At 37.9% G+C, this 21,198-nt stretch overlaps 1 protein-coding gene across 2 annotated transcripts in view; it reads right to left on the bottom strand.

Moving 5' to 3' along the window:
• Positions 1-21,198, bottom strand: part of GUCY1A2 (guanylate cyclase 1 soluble subunit alpha 2) — a 600,412-nt gene that overhangs the window by 453,730 nt on the left and 125,484 nt on the right. For both annotated transcript variants that reach the window (XM_061440208.1, XM_061440207.1), the window contains one exon: positions 14,071-14,132. In XM_061440208.1, coding sequence (XP_061296192.1) covers positions 14,071-14,132 — 62 coding nt within the window. The remainder of the gene's footprint in view (positions 1-14,070; positions 14,133-21,198) is intronic.

The raw sequence follows: 21,198 nt of genomic DNA, 5'->3' as shown, positions 1-21,198 counted from the left end.
AGCCCCAGGAAATATGAATCAAAGTGAAGTATCCCAGAGGTCCATATCTCAACACCAAGACCCAGCTCTACGCAACAGCTTGCACATCCCATTGCTGGAAACCTGAGGTCAAATACTTGGGGAACACAGTCCCACCCATCAAAAAACAAAGGCAACAAAAAAATGGGAAAGCAAGGTAAACACCTACAATACCAAATAAATGAATAGGAAATAGGCAACCTATCTCAAAAAGTATTTAGAATAATGACAGCAAACAAGTTCAAAATAAAGTTCAAGTAAAAACCTTCAAAATAAAATGGATAAACTGCAAGAAGCATTTAACAAGGATCTAGAAGAACTAAAGAAAAAACAAACAGTGACAAACAACACAATAACTGAAATTAAAAACACTGCAGAAGGAATCAAGGACAGAATAACTGAGGCAGAAGGCAATAACTGAGCTGGAAGATAGAATGATGTAAATAATGGCCGAGGAACAAGAAAAAGAAAAAAGAATGTAAAGAATTGAGAACAATCTCAGAGAATTCTGCAATGATACTAAACATGGCAACATTTGAATTATAGAGGTACAGAAGAAGGAGGAAAGGGGTCGGAGATAATATTTGAAGATTTACTATATATTTACTATAAGTAAAAAAGTTCACTAATACGGGAAAGGAAATACCACCAAAGAACAGGAAGTACATAGAGTCCCAAACAGGAGAAACATTAGGAGAAACACAACAAGACACATATTAATCAAACTAACAAAAACCAAATGCAAAGGAAAAATATTAAAAGCACCAAGGGAAAAGCAAAAAACAAATACAAGGGAATCCCCATAAGGCTATCAGCTGACTTTTCAGAAAAAAACCCTGCAGGCCAGAAGGGAGTGGCAGAATAAATTTAAAGTGAGGAAAGGGAAAAATCTACAGTCAAGATTGTTCTACCCAGCAATGATCTCACTCAGATTTGATGGAGAAATCAAAAACTTTACAGACAAGCAAAAGTTACGAGAATTCAGCATCAGCAAACCAGCTTTACAGCAAATGCTACAGAAACTTCTCTAGGAAGGAAACAACAGAAGCAAATGACCCACAAAAACAAACCCAAAACAATTAAGAAAATGGCAATAGGAACATACATATCATAATTACCTTAACTGTAAATGAATTAAAAGCCCCAACCAACAGACACAGACTGGCTGAATAGATAGAAAAGCAAGATCCATGTATATGCTGCCTTCTTGGTGGTGGTGGTCAATCATTAAGTCATGTCCAACTCTTGGCCATTCCATGGATTATAGCATACCAGTATCTCTAAGTGACTCTCAAGAGTCTTTTCCAGCACCACAATTTGAAAGCATCAATTCTTTGGCACTCAACCTTCTTTAAGGACCAGTTCTCACAACTGTACATGACTATCAGAAAAACCATAGCTTTGACTATATGAACATTTGTCAGCAAAATGTTGTTGTTGTTCAGTCATTAAGTCATGTCCACCTCTTTGTGACTACATGGAAAGCAGCACACCAGACTTTCCTGTCTTCCAATATCTCCCGGAACTTGGGCAAATCCATGTGCATTGAGTCAGTGATGCTTACTAACCTTCTCATCCTCTGCCATCCCATTCTCCTTTGCCTTTAATCTTTCCCAGCATCACAGTATTTTCCAATTAGCTGGATCTTTGCATCAGGTGGCAAAAGTTTGGGAACTTCAGCTTCAGGATTAGCTCTTCCAAAGAATATTCAGGGTTGATTTAATTTAGTTTTTACTGGTTTGATCTCCTTGTATTCCAAGGTATTCTCAAGAGTCTTCTCCAGCACCACAATTTGAACATATCACTCCTTCAGCATACAACCTTTTTTAAGGTTCAATTCTCACATCCATACATGACTACTGGAAAAACCATAGCTTTGACTAGACAGACCTTTGATGGCAAAGTGATGTCTCTGCTTTTTAATATGCTGTCTAGGTTTATCAGAGCTTTCCTTAAAAGGAACAAGCATGGAATTTTAATTTCACGGCTGCAGTCACCATAAACTGATTTTGGAGCCCAACAAAATAAAATCTCTCACTGCTGCTGCTGCTGCTAAGTCACTTCAGTCGTGTCCAACTCTGTGCGACCCCATAGATGGCAGCCCACCAGGCTCCCCCATCCCTGGGATTCTCCAGGCAAGAACACTGGAGTGGGTTGCCATTTCCTTCTCCAGTGCATGAAAGTGAAAAGTGAAAGTGAAGTCGCTCAGTCATGTCCGACTCTTAGCGACCCCATGGACTGCAGCCTACCAGGCTCCACTGCCCATGGATTTCCAGACAAGAGTACTGGAGTAGGGTGCCATTGCCTTCTCCAAAATCTCTCACTGCTTCCACTTTTTCCCCTTCTATTTGCCATAAAGTGATGGGACCAGATGCCATGATCTTAGTATTTTTAATGTTGAATTTCAAGTCAGCTTTTTCATTCTCCTCTTTCACACTCATCAAGAGACTCTTCAGTTCCTCTTCATTTTCTGCCATTAGAGTGGTATCATCCACATATCTGAGGTTGTTCTCCCAGCAACCTTGATTCCAGCTTGTGATTCGTTCAGCACAGAGTTTTGCATGATGGTCTCTGCATATAAGTTAAATAAGCAGGGTGACAATACATGGCCTTGTCATAGTCCTCTCCCAATTTTGAACCAGTCAATTGTTCTATGTTCATTTCTAACTGTTGCTTCTTGACTGCATACAGGTTTCTCGGGAGACAGGTAAGGTGGTCAGGTATTTCTATCACTTTTAAGAATTTCCCACAGTCTGTTGTGATCCACACAAAGACTTGTATACAGTCAATGAAACAGCAGTAGATGTTTTTCTGGAACTCCTTTGCTTTCCCCATGATCTAACGAACGTTGGCAATCTGATCTCTGGTTCCTTTGCCTTTCCTAAATCCAGCTAGTACATCCAGAGTTCTCAGTTCATGTACTGCTGAAGCCTAACTTGAAGGATTTTGAGCATAACCTTCTAGTATGTGTAATAGGTACAATTGTATAGCAGTTTGAACGTTCTTTGGCACTGCCCTTCTTTGGGATTGGAATGAAAACTAACCGTCTCCAGTTCTGTGGCCACTACTGAGTTTTCCAAACTTGCTGACATATTGAGTGCAGCACTTTAACAACATCATATTTTAGGACTTTAAATAGCTTAGCCGGAATTCCACCACCTCCACTAGCTTTGTTCACAGTAATGCTTCCTAAGGCCCACTTGACTTCACACTCTAGCATGGCTGGCTCCAGGTGAGTGACCACATCATTCTGGTTATCCAGGACATTAAGACTTTCCTTGTATAGTCTTACTATGCATTCTTGTCACCTCTTCTTAATCTCTTTTGCTTCTGTTAGGTCCTTACCATTTCTGTCCTTTATCATGCCCATCCTTGCAAGAAATATTCCTTTGGTACCTCCAATTTTCTTGAAAATATTTCTAGTATTTTCCATTCTATTGTTTTCATTTCTTTGCATTGTTCATTTAAGAAAGTGTTTTTATCTCCCCTTGCTATTCTCTGGAACTCTGCACTCAGATGGATATATCTTTCCCTATCTCCCTTGCCTTTCTCTTCTCTTCTTTTTTCAGCTATTTGTAAACCTCCTCAGACAACAACTTTGCTTTCTTGTATTTTTTTTCTCTTTCAGATGGTTTTGGCCACTGCTTCCTATACAATGTTATAAACTTCTGCCCACAGTGCTTTAGGCACTCTGTCTACCTGATCTAATCTCTTGAATCTATTTGTCACTTTCACTGTATAATCATAAGGGGTTTGATTTAGATCATACCTGAATGGCCTAGTGGGTTTTCCTACATTCTTCAATTTAAGCCTGGATTTTGAAATAGGGAGCTCGTGATCTAAGCCATAGTCATCTCAGAACATTGTTTTTACAGATTGTATAAAGCTTCTTCATCTTTGTCTGCAAAGAACATAATCAGTCTGATTTGGGTGTTGACCATCTGGTGATGTCCATGTATAGTCACCTCTTGGGTTGTTGGAAAAGGGTATTTGCTATGACCAGCATATTCTCTTGACCAAACTTCGTTAGTCTTTGTCCTGCTTAATTTTGTACTCCAAGGCCAAACTTGCCTGTTACTTCAAGTATCTCTTGACTCCCTACTTTAGCATTCCAGTCCCCTATGATGAAAAGGACATCGTTTCTTGATATTAGTTCTAGAAGGTATTGTATGTCTTCAAAGATCTTGTCAACTTCAGCTTCTTTGATATCAGTGGTTAGGGCACAGACTTGGGTTATTGTGATGTCGAATGATTTGCCTTGGAATTGAACTGAGATTACTCTCATTTCTGAGATTACAAACAAGCTCTCTTGTTGTTTATTTCAGACTCTTTTGTTGACTGTGAATGCTACTCCATTTCTTCTAAGGGATTCTTGCCTGCAGTAGTAGATATAATGGTCATCTGATATAAATTCTCCCATTCCCATCCATTTTAGTTCACTGATTCCTAACATGTCTATGTTCAATCTTACCGTCTCCTGCTTGACCACATCTATTTACCTTGATTCATTTGACTGAGCTACAAAGCCCCTTCATAGCAACAAAGCTGAGATTCATAAAGCGGATACGCTGCCTACCAGATCTACTTAAGATCTAGGGACACATTCAGACTGAAAGTGAGGCGATGGAAAAAGATATTCCATGCAAATGTAAATCAAAAGAAAATTGGATTAGCAATGCTCATATCAGCCAAAATATACTTTAAAATAAAAACTGTTTCAATGGATAAGGAATGGTACTACACAACAATCTAGGGATTAATTCAAGAATATGTAACAATTGTTTAAGTATTTATGTAATTAACATAAAAGCACCTCAATACTTAAGCAAATGGTAACAATCATCAAAGGAAAAATGAACTTTAACATAAGAATAGTGGAGGGCTTTAATACCCCACTTACACCAATCAACAGTTATCCAGACAGAAAATAAATAAGGAAACACAAGCATCAAATGACACAATAGACCAGATAGATTCAATTGATTTTTATAAGATATTCTACCCAAAAGTGGCAAAGTACACTTTCTTCTCAAGTACACATGGAACATGCTCCAGGATAGAACAAATCTTGGGTCACATATCAAGCCTAGGAAAAATTAAGGAAATTGAGGTTTATCAAGCATATTTTCCAACCATAATTTCCTACCACTGCTGCTAAGTCGCTTCAGTTGTGTCCGACTCTGTGTGACCCCATAGACGGCAGCCCACCAGGTTCCCCCATCCCTGGGAGAACGTCCCAAGCAAGAACACTGGAGTGGGTTGCCATTTCCTTCTCCAATGCATGACAGTGAAAAGGGAAAGTGAAGTTGCTCAGTCGTGTCCGACTCTTAGCGACCCCATGGACTGCAGCCCACCAGGCTCCTCCATCCATGGGATTTTCCAGGCAAGAGTACTGGAGTGGGGTGCCATTGCCTTCTCCAAACCATAATGCTATGAGACTAGAAATCGAACATAGGAAAAAAAGTTTAAAAAAAAACACATGGAGACTAAAAGTGTGCTGCTAAATAACCAAATGATCACTGCAAAAATTAAAGAAATAGTAAATATATAGAAACAAATGGTAAAGAAAACACAATGAATCAAAGCCTACTGGATGCCTCAGAAGCAGTTCTAAGAGTAAAGTTTATAGCCATTCACTATCACCTCAAGAAACAAAAAAAAATCTCAAATAATCAATCTAACATTACACCTAAATTATCAACTAGAGAAAAAAGAACAAAGAAAACCCAAAGTCAGTAGAATTAAAGCATAAATATTAGAGCATAAATAAATGAAATAAAAAAGAAGAAAACAATAGCAAAGACCAATAAAGGCAAAAGTTGGTTCTTTGAGAAGATAAATGATAGAACTTCAGCCCGAATCCTCAAGAAAAAAAAAAGGGAGAGGACATAAACTAATAAAATTAGAAATGAATAAGGAGAAGCTACAACTGACACTGTAGAAATACAAAGGATCATAAGAGATTACTATAAGCCATGACACACCAATAAAATGGATAACCTCAAAGAAATGGAAAAATTCTTCAAAAAGTACAACCTTCCAAGACTGACTCAGAAAGAATCAGAAAATGTAAACAGACTAATTACAAGTAATGAAATTGAAACTGTAAATAAAAAATCTTCCAACAAACAAAAGCACAGGACCAGATGGCTTCAAAGGTGAATTCTATCAAACATTTAGAGAAAAGTTAACACTGATCCTTCTAAAACTTTTCCAGAAAAATTCAGAGGGAGGAACACTCCCAAATTTATTCTACAAGGCCACCGTCACCCTGTTACCAAAATCAGATGAGGATATTAGAAAAAAAGAAAATTGTAGACCAATGTCAGTGGTGAACATGGAGCCAAAAATCCTCAACAAAATACTAGTAAACAGAATCCAACAACACATTACAAGGATTACACACTATAATAAAGTTGGATTTGTCCCAGAAATGCAAGAATTCTTCAGTATACACAAATCAATCAGTGATGCAGCATATGGTATGGGGAGGGAGGAAGGAGGGGGATTCAGGATGGGGAACATGTGTATACCTGTGGTGGATTCATGTTGATGTATGGCAAAACCAATACAATATTGTAAAGTAATAAATAAATTATAATAAATAAATAAATTTATATTCTAAAAAATCATGATAATCATAATAGATGCAGAAAAAACTTTTAAAAAATTCAACACACATTTATAATAAAAACTCTCCAGAAAATGGGGATAGAGGGAACATCCATTAACATAATAAAGGCCATATACAACAAACTGACAGTAAATATCATACTCAACTGTGAAAAACAGAAAGCATTTCCCCTAAGATTAGGAACAAAACAAGGATGACCACTCTTATTACTCTTATTCAATATAGTTTTGGAAGTCCTCACCACAGCAATCAAAGTAGTAAAATAAATGAAAGGAATACAGATTGGAAAGGAAGAAGTATAACCATCATGTTTGCAGACAACATGTTACTACATGTAGAAAATCCCAAAGATTCTACCAAAAATCTAATGGCCCTAACCAGTGAATTTGATAAAGTTACACTATACAAAATTAATCCACAGAAATCTCTTGCATTCCAATACACTAACAATAAATAGGAAAAAATTCTATTTCCCATTGCAACAACAACAACAAAAAACACCTAGGAATAAATCTTATTTTTTTGTTGTTGCAGTGGGATGAAGCTGGGGATTCCCTGGTGGTTCAGATGATAAAGAATCTGCCAGCAGTACAGGAGACCCAGATTCGATCTCTGGGTCAGGAAGACACCCTGGAGAAAGGAATGGCTATACACTCCAGTATTCTTGCCTGGAGAATTTCATGGAGAGAGGAGCCTGGTGGACTACAGTCCATGGGGTTTCAAAGAATTGGACATGACTGAGGGACTAACACTTCACTTTTCACTTTCAGGGATAAATCTACCTAAGGAAGCAAAAGACCTGTACTCAGAAAACTATAAAACACAGATAAAAGAAACCAAAGAGAACACAAACAGATGGAAAAAATACAGTGTTATTGAATTGGAAGAATGAATATAATACCCAAGGCAATCTACAGAATCAATGCAATTCCTATCAAACTACCAATGGCATTCTTCACAGAATTAGAACAAAAAATTTAACAATTTATATGTAAACACAAAAGACCCAGAATAGTCAAAGTAATCTTGAAAAAGAAAAATGGAGCTGAACGAATCAGCTTCCCTGTCTTCAAACTATGCTGAAAAGCTACAGTAATCAAAGCTGTATGATACTGGCACAAAAACAGAAATATAAACCAAAGGTACAGGATAAAAAGCCCAAAGATAAACCCATACACCTATGGTCAGCTAATCTATGACAAAGGTGACAAGAATATACAATGGAGAAAAGACAGCCTCTCGAGTAAGTGGTGCTGGGAAATCTGGACAGCAACATGTAAAATGATGAAATTAGAACACTACCTAACACCATGCACAAAAAATAAGCTCAAAATGGATTAAAGACATAAATTAAGACTGGACACTATAAAAATCTTAGAGGTAAGCATAGAGAAAACACTCTTTGACATAAACCAGAGCAAGATCTTTTTTTGACCCACCTCCTGAAATAATGAAAATGAAAACAAAAATAGACAATTGGGAACTAATTAAACTTAAAACCTTTTGCACAGCAAAGAAAATCATGAACAAGACAAAAAGACAACACTTAGAATGGGGGAAAATATTTGCAAATGAAACAACAGTCAAAGGATTAATCTCCAAAACATACAAACAGCTTATGGAGCTCAATATCAAAAAAAAATATCCAATCAAAAATGGGTGGAAGACCTAAAGAGACATAACTCAAAGAAGACATACAGATGGCAAAGAGGCCCATGAAAAGATGCTCAACATCATGAATTATTAGAGAAATATAAATCAAAACTACAATGGGATATCACCTTTCCACAGTCAAAATGGCTGTCATCAAAAAAACGTACAAACAGTAATTGCCAGAGAGGGTACAGAAAGAAGGGAACTCTCCCTTACACGCTGATTGTAAATTGGTACAGCCACTATGGAGAACAGTATGGAGGTTCCTTAAGAAACTGAAAATACAGCTACCATATGACCTTGTAATCCCACTCCTGGGATAAACATAGTCCGAAAGGATACAAGCACCCCAATGTTCACTGCAGCACTGTTTACAATAGGGTGTCAGCAAATGATGACAAATGATTACATGGAAGAAACCTAGAAATCCACTGAGAGAGGAATGGATAAAGAAGATGTAGCACATGTATACAATGGAATATTACTCAGCCATTAAAAAGAATGAAATAATGCAACATGGGTGTACCTTGATTATCATACTGAGTGAAGTAAGTCAGATAGAGAAGGAGAAATATATCTATGACATCTCTTGTATGTAGAATCTCAGAAGAAACAATACAAATGAACTCATTTACAAAACAGACTTTGAGAACAAATGTATGGTTCCCAGCAGGGGTAGGATGGAAGGAGGGATAGTGGGTGAAAATGGCTATATGTATATCTATGGCTGAGTCCCTTTGCTATCCACCTGAAACTATCACAATATTGTTATTCAGCTATACCCCAATATAAAAGAAAAAAATTAAATAAATAAAAGGCAAAGAGGGTATTAGACAAGGAAATCATGACCCTTTTGTCTACAGCAGCATGAGCACAAAAAAAGATCGTGAGTAAAGGTACTTCAAATTCTCAGAGGGTAGCCAACACTTAAGCAAAAATAAGCTACTAGGTCTTAGAACCAGTAGGACATTAATATATCTCTTTATATGGAAGTCCTATACCCTGTCTGTTTTTTAAATACTGTGGCTGCACTAAGCAGAACTAGGGAAAGACCATTTAGGCAATACACAGATTGAAGGGATAGTTAAGGGAGTTATTTAGATAAAGAGAACTCCATCCTACTAATAGAAAAAATAATTTTCTGCTGATTATAGAAATACAGTTTAGTTCTTTTTATCATATTTTTAAGAGTCCCACTCCAACTTGCCACAAAGACATAGTTTAGTTCACAAATAAGACTACTTCATCAGTTATTTTTTTATTTCAAAATGGAGAGGGCATTCATAATTTTAGAACATAACTTGCATTTCATTACTGGTAGTTGTTGTTCAGTTGCTCAGTCACGTCCGACTCTTTGAACCCCATGCAATGCAGCATGCCAGTCTTCCCTGTCCTTCACCACCTCCCAGTGTTTGCTCAGACTCGTGCCCATTGGGTCAGTGATCCATCCAACCATCTTGTACTGTCATCTCCTTCTCCTGCAGTCATCTAGCATCATGGTCTTTTCCAATGAGTCAGCTCTTACCATCAGGTGGCCAAAGTATTGGAGCTTCAACTTCAGCTTCAGTCCTTCCAATGAATATTCAGGACTGATTTCCTTTAGGATTGACTGGTTTGATCTCTTTGCTGTCCAAGGGACTCTCAAGAGTCTTCTCCAACACCACAGTTCAAAAGCATCAATTCTTTCTCACTCAACCTTCTTTATGGTCCAACTCTCACATCCATACATGACTACTGGAAAAATCATAGCTTTGACTAGACGGACCTTTGTCGGAAAAGTAATGTCTCTGCTTTTTAATATACTGTCTAGGTTTGTCATAGCTTTTCTTCCAAGGAGCAAGCATCTTTTAGTTTCATGGCTACAGTCACCATCTGCAGTGATTTTGGAGCCCAAGAAAACAAAGTCTGTCACTATTTCCATTGTTTTCCTGTCTGCTGCTGCTAAGTCACTTCAGTAGTGTCCAACTCTGTGCGACCCCATAGATGGCAGCCCACCAGGCTCCCCCATCCCTGGGATTCTCCAGGCAAGAACACTGGAGTGGGTTGCCATTTCCTTCTCCAATGCATGAAAGTGAAAAGTAAAAGGGAAGTCGCTCAGTCGTGTCCGACTCTTCACGACCCCGGGGACTGCAGCCTACCAGGTCCTCCATCCATGGGATTTTCCAGGCAAGAGTACTGGAGTGGGGTGCCATTGCCTTCTCTGGTTTTCCTGTCTATTTGCCAACAAAAGATGGGACTAGATGCCATAATATTCAGGTTTTGAATGTTGAGTTTTAAGCCAGCTTTTATACATTCCTCTTTCATCTTCATCAAGAGGCTCTTCTGTATCTGCCACAAGGGTGATGTCATCTGCATATCTGAGTTATTGATATTTCTCCTAGCAGTCTTGATTCCACCTTCTGCTTCATCCAGCCTGGCATTTTGCATTTGAACAAAATTGGAACCAGTTTCTAATTTAGAACCAGTTTGTTCTTCTATGTCCAGTTCTAACTGCTGCTTCTTGACCTGCATATAGGTTTCATAGGAGGCAGGTAAGGTCTGGTATTCCCATCACTTGAAGAATTTTCTACAGTTTGTTGTGATCCACACAGTCAAAAGTTTTTTCATAGTCAATGAAGCAGAAGTAGATGTTTTTCTAGAATTCTCTTGCTTATTCTATGACCCAATACATGTTGGCAATTTGATCGCTGGTTCCTCTGCCTTTTCTAAATCCAGCTTGAACATCTGGGAGTTCTTGGTTCACGTACTGTTGAAGTCAGTTTACATACTGTTGAAGCCTGCCTTGGAAAATTTTGAGCATTACTTTGCTAGCATGTTAGATGAGTGCAATTGTGCAGCAGTTTGAACATTCTTTGACAGTGCCATTCTGTGGGATGGAATGAAAACTGAGCTTTTCCAGTCCTTGACCACTACTGAGTTTTCCAAATTGTGCAGGACTTTAACAGCATCGTCCTTTAGGATTTGAAATAGCTCAGCTGGAATTCCATCACCTCTACTTGCTTTGTTCGTAGTGATGCTTCCTAAGGCCCTCTTCACTTTGCACTCCAAGATTCCTGGCTCTAGGTATGTTACCACACCATCATGGTTATCTGGGTCATTAAGATCTTTTTTGTATATTTCTTCTGTGTATTTTGCCATTTCTTAATATCTTTTTCTTCTATTAGGTCCATACCATTTCTGTCCTTTGCTGTGCCCATCTTTACATGAAATGTTCCCTTGGTATCTCTAATTTTCTTGAAGAGATATCTAGTCTTTCCCATTCTATTGTTTTCCTCTATTTCTTTGCATTGTTCACTTAGGAAGACTTTCTTATCTCTCCTTGCTATTCTTTGGAACACTGCATTCATATGGGTATATCTTTCCTTTTCCCCTTTGCCTCTCACTTCTCTTCTTTTCTCAGTTATTTGTAAGGTCTCCTCAGACAACCATTTTGCCTTGCAGCATTTGTTTTTCTTGGGAATGGTTTTGATCACGACCTTCTGTACAATGTTACAAACCTCTGTCCACAGTTTTTTGGGCAGTCTATCAGATCTAATCCCTTAAATCTATTTGTCACTTCCACTGCATAATCCTAAGGAATTTGATTTAGGTCATACCTGAATGGCCTAGAGGTTTTCCCTACTTTCTTCAATTTAAGTCTGAATTTTGAAATGAGTTCATGGTCTGAGCCACAGTCAGTTCCTGGTCTTTTTTCTTTTTTTTTCTTTTTTTTGCTTACTGCATAGATGTTCTCCACCTTCGGCTGCAAAAAATATAATCCATCTGATTTTGGAATTGACCATCCAAGTCCATGTACAGAGTCATCTCTTGTGTTGTTCAAAGAGGGTGTTTGCTATGACCAGCACATTCTCTTGGCAAAACTCTGCTAGCTGTTGCCCTGCTTCATTCTGTACTCCAAGGCCAAACTTGCCAGTTATTTAGGTATCTCTTGACTTCCTACTGTTGCATTCTAGTCCTCTATGATGAAAAGGACATCATTTTTTTGGTGTTATTCATTTTGGTGTATGGTCATTGCAATATTAAAACATTTAATGACAATAAATATGGGGAATTCCCTGGTGTTCCAGTGGTTAGGACTCTGCACTTCTGCTGCAGGGGGCTTGAGTTCAATCCCTGTTCAGGAAACTAAGATCCCAAATGTCAAGTCGCATTACTGATACTGTCATTAAAATATTAAAAAACATAATGATAATAAATATAAGAGTAAACAAGCATGTGGTGCTCACCATGTACCAGGAACTATTCTAAATACATTAACTAATTTAATCCAAACACCACACTTTGAAAGCAGCAAATAAAAGGAGAATGATTGCTTTATTTTAGAGTACATGGGAAGAGATTAATTTACATTATTTATCTCCATTAAAATAAAGCATTTAGACATTAGCCTCAAATTAAAAGCCATTCATGAGTTTAAGTAATGTTTTCCCTAGTACTGCACTCTTGAGGATTGATATGACAAAGTTTCAGGGCAATTTCCTTTGAAATGATACTTAATATACTAATCAAGCACTTAAAGTGTATGGCATTTTACTAGATACTGAGATTATTTTTTCACTATGCTTTCCTCCCTTCTGTTCTGTAGGGGAAAAAAAAATACAGTACATCCTAACAGCCAAAAATATGTTCTTGATCCCTATGGTAATGGCTATGACCCATAGTGTTATAGCCTTTAAAGAGATACCAGGATTTGAATCTTGACTCTCAGAAGTTCTTAAACCCCTACAAAGATAAACGTACATTGTACATTTAATTTAAATAGCTCGACTACATCAGAAAGTGAATTCAGGCTTTTGGATTTGCCAACTGCTTTCTGCCATAGCCAATCAAAGACAAACCTTTACACTTATTTGGAGGTTTCTGCTTACAAAATACTTTCATTAAAATTACCTCATTTAATAATGACAAATAATCCTTGATTTAGTTATCATCATCATCACCCTTTAAAACAGTAAAGTTACTTTTAAGTTCTATGTCCTAGTGAGGCCTTGAATTCCTGTCTCATAACCTTAAAGCTTCTTACATCAGACCACACCACTTCAAAAAGAGGGGAACAAATAAAGGAAATTCTGTAGCACAGGTCTCTAACTAAACAAAACAAATACTTCTCACTCAACTATATTCAGCTTATAGTGATTTTGATTAAACTTGACTGAAGGATCCTAAAATTTCCTTTAAAGCTTTACCATATTACAAAGGCAAAATATGAAATTCAATGAATGAGAATGAGAAGCAAGAGCACAAGAAGGGAAAAAAGGAAAAAATAGCAAAAGGGATTTTATTAAAAAGGATTCAACACAAATAATCCTTTGACAGAAATAATCCCAATAAACACAGGACCCCTATGAGCCCCCACTCCACTCTAAGCATAACCACTATGGAATAAGGTTGGCGTGGGTGGCAGAAAATCTCATGTTCCACTACTACATTCGAGTAATTATTCTTTTTTAATTTAGTTATAGTAATTTATAATGTGTTAATTTCTACTATATGGAAAAGTGATTCAGTTACACATATATACATCCTTTATATATATATTATTTTTCTTATGATTTATAACAGGATATTAAATATAGTTCCCTGTTCGATACACTAGGGTCTTGTTGTTTATCCATTCTGTATATAATAGTTTACATCTCCTAACATCAACTTCCCACTCCATCCCTCCCCCAACCCTCTCTCCCTTAGCAACCACAACTCTGTTCTCTATGTAGGAATTATCTTTAACTTGTTCCCAATAAAAACCAAAATCCAATTTTCCTTACCCTGTAACTTGGTGCTCATAATATTGCAGTGTCCTCTTGAGAGTCTGCTGTATCATCTGGGGCTACAGAATAATAATAATACATTATCAGCAAATCAGTGTCATCCCCCATTCTGAGTATCATAAGCAGATATGTAGCTTCTGAATCATCTCATACGAATTTTCCCTTTACAATATCAACTCATTGTGAATTTTGCCATGTGTTTTCCCCACAAGAATATGAGACACTAGGTAATTACTCCAAATTTCCCAATTTCAAGTATGATAGCATTCCTTAGCCATATTTTCCCCAAAGCTTTTGTATCAGCTATTAAGTTCAAAGAAATGCTCATCGAGTACCTACAATAAACCTAGATATTGGGTAGGGGGGCAGTGGAGAAAGGGTGTTCTAAAGAAGAGTAATGCCCAGGTCAAGCCTGACTTTCTCAAGAGATCTCAAGCAATGGTTCCAGAGCCTCCTGGAGGGGCAAGAAATAGGATCTGCAGAAAACAACTAAGCAGCTCATGACTGAAGTTTATATCCCCTCCTCTTCACAATAGCTGAACACAGAGTTTCCTAAACTCAGACCAAGAATTATTCCAAGACGTATTTAGGCAATGAAGCCTCAACTTGGGAGTCTCAGACCTAGGGAGGCATGAGTGAAACAAAAACCTTAAAGCACAGATTTTATTAACAAATTATAAGAACCAAATCCTCAGTGACAAGACAGTGAATTTGTTAAATAATAAAAACCTTTAATCAATCAAGCAGGAAAAAAAAAGCTTATCAAAACACTGAGCCATTATAGCCATGGATGAATTTTATATTTTCTTGGGCTCCAAAATCATGGCAGATGGTAACTGCAGCCACGAAATTAAAAGAATTTAAAAGAATTTAAAATTAAAATGGAGATAGTGAAGGACACGGAAGCTCGGCATCCTGCAGTCTGTGGGGTTGCAAAGAGTCAGACACAACTTAGTGACTGAACAACACAACAAAATGACTCTAACACAGATCCTTCAAGGTATGAGGGCAGCATGGTAGTTTGGTAATCTCATGGTCTGCCACTAATTAGCTCCTTGGAAGAAAAGCTATGACAAGCCTAGACAGTGTATTAAAAAGCAGAGACATCACTTTGCCAACAAAGGTCTATCTAGTCAAAGCTATGGTTTTTCCAGTAGTCATGTATGGATGTGAGAGTTGGACCATAAAGAAGGCTGAAAGCTGAAGAATTGATGTTTTTAAACTGTGATCCTGGAGAAGTCTCTTGAGAGTCCCTTGAACTGCAAGGAGATCAAACCAGTCAATCCTAAAGGAAATCAACCCTGAATATTCATTGGAAGGGCTGATGCTAAAGCTGAAGCTTATTGGAAAAGACCCTGATGCTGGGAAAGATTGAAGGCAGGAAGAGAAGGGAATGACAGAGGATGAGAAGGTTGGATGGTATCACTGACTCAATGGACATGAGTTTGAGCAAACTCAGGGAGACAGTGAAGGACACAGAAGCTTGGCATCCTGCAGTCCATGGAGTTGTAAAGAGTCAGACACAACTTAGTGACTGAACACCACCACAAAATGACTCTAACCCAGATCCTTCAAGATATGAGGGCAGCATGGTAGTCTGGTAATCTCATGGGCTGCCACTAACTAACTACACAAACCAAGGTAAATCTAAAAAAGGTAATCTGCAGGAGGATATAACACAATGCTGGTGCTAAGAAGCAGTTAATAAATATCAGTTTATTTCCCATCTCTAATCCTTCAAACTGATTTTCTTTAAGATATATGATTTAAAGGAGTCTACACAGTTTTTTGTCAGGGTTCTCCTGAAATTCTTCCATGTCTACCTCCCTATGAAAACGTCCAGTAGACATGTAAAAATCTCCCTACTTAATACTCAAAAGTTTCAACAACTTCCTTTGTAGAAAATGGTTATCTTAGTTTCAGGGAAGGAGAGAAAAATTACAGACCTCTTTGATTATCTTTTCTATGATAGGGACCGTGGATTTTGTCTCATTCCCAACCCTTGTCTCTCCGATCTTGTGGCATGTAGCTATAAAAGTATTTAGACCATCTAACTCTCCTGTCACACATTCTTTACGTCCCAGGAAGGGGGTTCATAGATTGCTTCTTATTAGTTATATACAGCATGAGGCCTGAGGTCCTGATCTTGTCTGTGGTGCATCAGTGTCCTAAAGCCTAGGCCTGGCTTTATGTCTATTTTCAATCTCACTTTTGAGAATTCTGCTTTTGTCACCATCTCTCTGCACTGATCTGAAGATTTTGTTGGAAATATTTGTACATTCAGCTTCCATTTTCCTATTTTCCTCCATTGTAATAGGCACCATCTTCTCATTATTAGTCTTAGTGGTAAGTCTATTGATATTTTTAGGTCATGAGGATCTTAAAACATTACACTTGTGGGGTGGGTGTTCTAAGATAAACTTTGTGCTCCTCCACTAGATTTTGAGAGTCTTGAGGTAGGAACCATGTTTTTAGCTGAACAGAGTTATGACTATCATTTATTTAGCACCTACTATGTACCAGAGACTTTATTTCAATTAATTACCTTAAAAATAATATATACATGAGAAATGATTTCAGATAGCCTAAGTAAACTGTCCAAGGTCATCTAGTTTGTGAGTCAGAGTTGGATTTTGACTCAGTTTGATCTTAAATCCTCTTTTATAAATCATCTTTCCAAGCTCCTTCTTAAAGGAAAGGACAGATACAGAAAACAGGAATGGGATTTTAGCCTGTATAAGGTTACATGGAGAAGTTTTTTGTTTGTTTTGTTTTTTATTTTTTAACTTTACAATATTGTATTGGTTTTGCCATTATCAACATGAATCCGCCACAGGTATACACATGTTCCCCATCCTGAACCCTCCTTCTTCCTCCCTCCCTGTACCATCCCTCTGGGTCATCCCAGTGCTCCAGTCCCAAGCATCCAGTATCGTGCATGGAGAAATTTTTTTAAAAAGCTTGAGAAAAGTGAGTTTCAATTAAATCAAGAGCAACCACTGAGAACTATTCTGCACTACCATTTAGAAGAACATCTTTATTGGGCAAATCTAAGAGTTCAGACATATTCTTCACTTTAGTTAAGCCATTTCAGAAATTAATTTGAGGAAGAATCTGCCTCCAAGTGTTTGGGGAAAGAAGTACAGGGTAATTTCTTTCAACCTGTTTTTCATTTATACTGGGATAAGATGTTCATGAGGCCTCAAACTCGCATAGATGTTTCTGTTGAACAGAACAGAATCAAAGCAGAAGAACATACCTAGAAAAGATAAATTATTCCTGACCCAAGCAAAGAGGCTCTGGAAAAATCTGAAGAGAGTGAAATAGACATAGCAATCCTAATGCACATGAAAAGTATGTTTTAAAAACCCAACTCATGGCCAACCTAAAGCAAGTCATTATCAGTCACTGGCTTAGAACTTCTGTGATCTGAGTCTCTTGTACTGGTTTGGCAGTTTCCAAGCTAAAATAACTTTCACTTTGGCAACATGCTCTAAAAGCAGTGACTATCCACAGAGGGATTATCCTTCCAATAACCTCCAGTGACAAAACCTGGAACATAAAGCAAGAACCAGAGTGCATAGGGACAGTTAAGACCAAAATGACCTAATTTTTGCCAAAGGTCATTTTTTTCCTATAAAGGAATTTCCCAGTCATTAAAAGCAAATGTTCATGAAAGGAGTTAAGCCTTTTAAAGAACCGACTTTTTTTTTTCTTTTCTGAAGCAATTACTCTTACTCCCCAAAAGGAATTATATTTAGAGTTTCCAAATACATTAAATGGAAAATGCTCTCTGGGCACATTCAACAAAGCTTCAACTTCATAAAGATTTATATACTTTCTGCTGCTGCTGCTAAGTCGCTTCATCCATGTCTGACTCTGTGCGACCCCACAGACAGCAGCCCACCAGGCTCCCCCGTCCCTGGGATTCTCCAGGCAAGAACACGGGAGTGGGTTGCCATTTCCTTCTCCAATTCATGAAAGTGAAAAGTGAAAGTGAAGTCGCTGAGTCCGACTCTTAGCTATCACTTGCCAAATCCAATGGGCACATTCTGGTGGTCTGAACTACGAGCAAAGATCCTTGGATCTTCAGTAAGTCAAGGGTGACTTCAATGCAGCCCTGACTCCTCACCATGGATTATAATCATGGATTCACTCCAATTTTCTTCAGAGTTTGCCTATTTATGAGACATCATCACATAATCTGAGTCTCTCTGATATGAATTAAAAAGCACAAAGTGAAGACATGTGCATGGGAGGGGTGACTTCTGCCTTGAAAGCTGAACGACATTTGCTAAACGTCCATGTATGCCAGTAATGCAAGTCAATGTGGATTAGTGCGAAAAGCAAGGGCTCTGAAGATCTGTGGATCTCCTTTCCTTTTCTTTAAGAATGCAACTCCATATCAGTTTCATCAACCATCTACAGGCCAAAATCGCATTCCTGTTACCTGTATCTATCCTTTCCTTTGGGCTTCCCTGGTGGCTCAGCTGGTAAAGAATCCGCATGCAATGCAGGAGACCTGGGTTCGATCTCTCAGTTGGGAAGATCCCCTGGACAAGGAAACAGCTACCCACTCTAGTATTCTGGCCTGGAGAATTCCACGGACTGTATAGTCCATAGGGTCTCAAAGAGTTTGACACAATTGAGTGACTTTCCTTTCCTTTAAGAAGTAGTTTGGAAAGATGATTTAGAAAAGAGGATTTAAGATCAAACTGAGTCAAAATCCAACTCTGACTCACAAACTAGATGACCTTGGACAGTTTACTTAGGCTATCTGAAATCATTTCTCATGTATATATTATTTTTAAGGTAATTAATTGAAATAAATCAAAGTCTCTGGTAAATAGCAGGTGCTAAATAAATGATAGTCATAACTCTGTTCAGCTAAAAACATGGTTCCTACCTCAAGACTCTCAAAATCTAGTGGAGGAGCACAAAGTTTATCTTAGAACACCCACCCCACAAGTGTAATGTTTTAAGATCCTCATGACCTAAAAATATCAATAGACTTACCACTAAGACTAATAATGAGAAGATGGTGCCTATTACAATAGAGGAAAATAGGAAAATGGAAGCTGAATTTACAAATATTTTCAACAAAATCTTCAGATCAGTGCAGAGAGATGGTGACAAAAGCAGAATTCTCAAAAGTGAGATTGAAAATAGACATAAAGCCAGGCCTAGGTGCACCACAGACAAGATCAGGACCTCAGGCCTCATGCTGTATATAACTAAGAAGAAGCAATCTATGAAACCCCTTCCTAGGACATAAAGAATGTGTGACAGGAGAGTTAGATGGTCTAAATACTTTTATAGTTACATGCCACAAGATCGGAGAGACAAGTGTTAGGAATGAAACAAAATCCACGGTCCCTATCACAAAAAAGAAAATCAAAGAGGTCTGTAATTTTTCTCTCCTTCCCCTAAACTAAGATTGAGATAGCAACTTCCTACTGTCCTACTCAGCACAAAGAAACAATGCATAAGAAGATAGCTGAGAAGAGAAGGCAGCCATCTGTGTCCTGCACATGTACTGCCTAGAGCACAAAGAGGAAGTACACAAAAGCTTCTGCCATGTGGCAACAAGAAGCCATCTTCATCTCTAGTCTCATTAACAGCTTCACTCTAGTTAGTCAGCAGGGACAGACCCCCACAAACTAAATGTTATGCTCATGAAAAGTCATGGCATCCAAACAACCAGCCATGACATAGTCCAAACAGAGCCAGAGACATGATCCATGAATGGCAGGAGGAAGAAGTTTTCAGCAACTGGCCCTGCAAGCTCAGACAGCCCCGCAGAAGCTCCCACACAATCCCTGCTCTACATATCTGTAACCAGGCAGTCTGCAGATCAGGCAGGAGGCAGGGAATGAAAACTGGGTGTGTCAAGATTGTGTCTGTGTGTCACATGAAAAGGAGTCAACATCATACAAAGTACACACTCATCTCAACTCTACAGAGATGAAGTTAGGGCTCAAATTGATTAAGTACCCCAAGATCATAAAACTTGAAAATGAATGAGTCACCGCAAGCCAGGATTTGCTTCAAAGTGTACAATCTTTCTACTAGATGCCTTGTAGGTCCTTCTCACCTTTAATATTATGTGATTCTATATACATTTTTTTAAATATATATAGCATTTATTATGCCAAAAACAAAAATCCACAGATAATTTAAAAGCAAATAAATTTCTCATTTTTGCTTTATAATACATATCCACAAGCTAGAGAATTAACGGAAACAATAGATCTTCCTTTAAAGAAATATCCAGAAATAGCCATGTTATCTTATTTACTTAAATATGAGAAAAATTATATTTTAATGTCAGAAACTAAATGATATAGATATATATTTAATTACTACAGCCCGAGGCAACATGTGAAGAGCTGATTCACTGGAAAATACCCTGATGCTGGGAAAGATTGAGGGCAAGAGGAGAATGAGGCGATAGAGGATGAGATGGTTGGATGGCATCATCGACTCAATGGGCATGAGTTTGAGCAAACTCCAGGAGTTAATGAAGGACAGGGAAGCCTGGTATGCTGCAGTCGTTGGGGTCTCAAAGAGTTGGACACAACTGAGCAACTGAACAACAAGAAATAGGCCAACAATTTTCAACTTTGCCTACACATTAAAATCCCCTGGGGAGCTTTTAAAAAATACCAATGCTGAGTACCAGGGGTACCCATTTACTTCGAATGTTAGTCAGGATTGAAAATCTTTCATTTAAGATAAAAACATGATGATCAAGACCAATACTCTATAAAAATTACCTAAATCAGCAGTAATGACAGTAGTTTCAAAAAAGAAGCAAGCTTCTAAAAGATGTTCACATGTAACTGCTAAATCAACACAGTTTCACTAATAGTTTAAAATTAAATATTATTTGTAAACACAGAGAATTATATTGCTTGAAGCATTTACATAGGATTTTAAAATTTTTCCAAGTAACTAAGTCCCACACACTTATATCAGCATTCAATTTTGTGCCAGCATACACATAACAACAATTAATACTGTATTGTATTGTATGTAATATTGACTGTTGCACTTAATTTCAGAGAAGGCAATGGCACCCCACTCCAGTACTCTTGCCTGGAAAATCCCATGGGCGGAGGAGCC

Source organism: Bos javanicus, chromosome 15, assembly GCF_032452875.1.
Source record: "Bos javanicus breed banteng chromosome 15, ARS-OSU_banteng_1.0, whole genome shotgun sequence".
Taxonomy (NCBI): domain Eukaryota; kingdom Metazoa; phylum Chordata; class Mammalia; order Artiodactyla; family Bovidae; genus Bos; species Bos javanicus.
The sequence above is the reverse complement of the archived record's forward strand: the minus strand, read 5'-3'. Positions and strand labels throughout refer to the sequence as shown.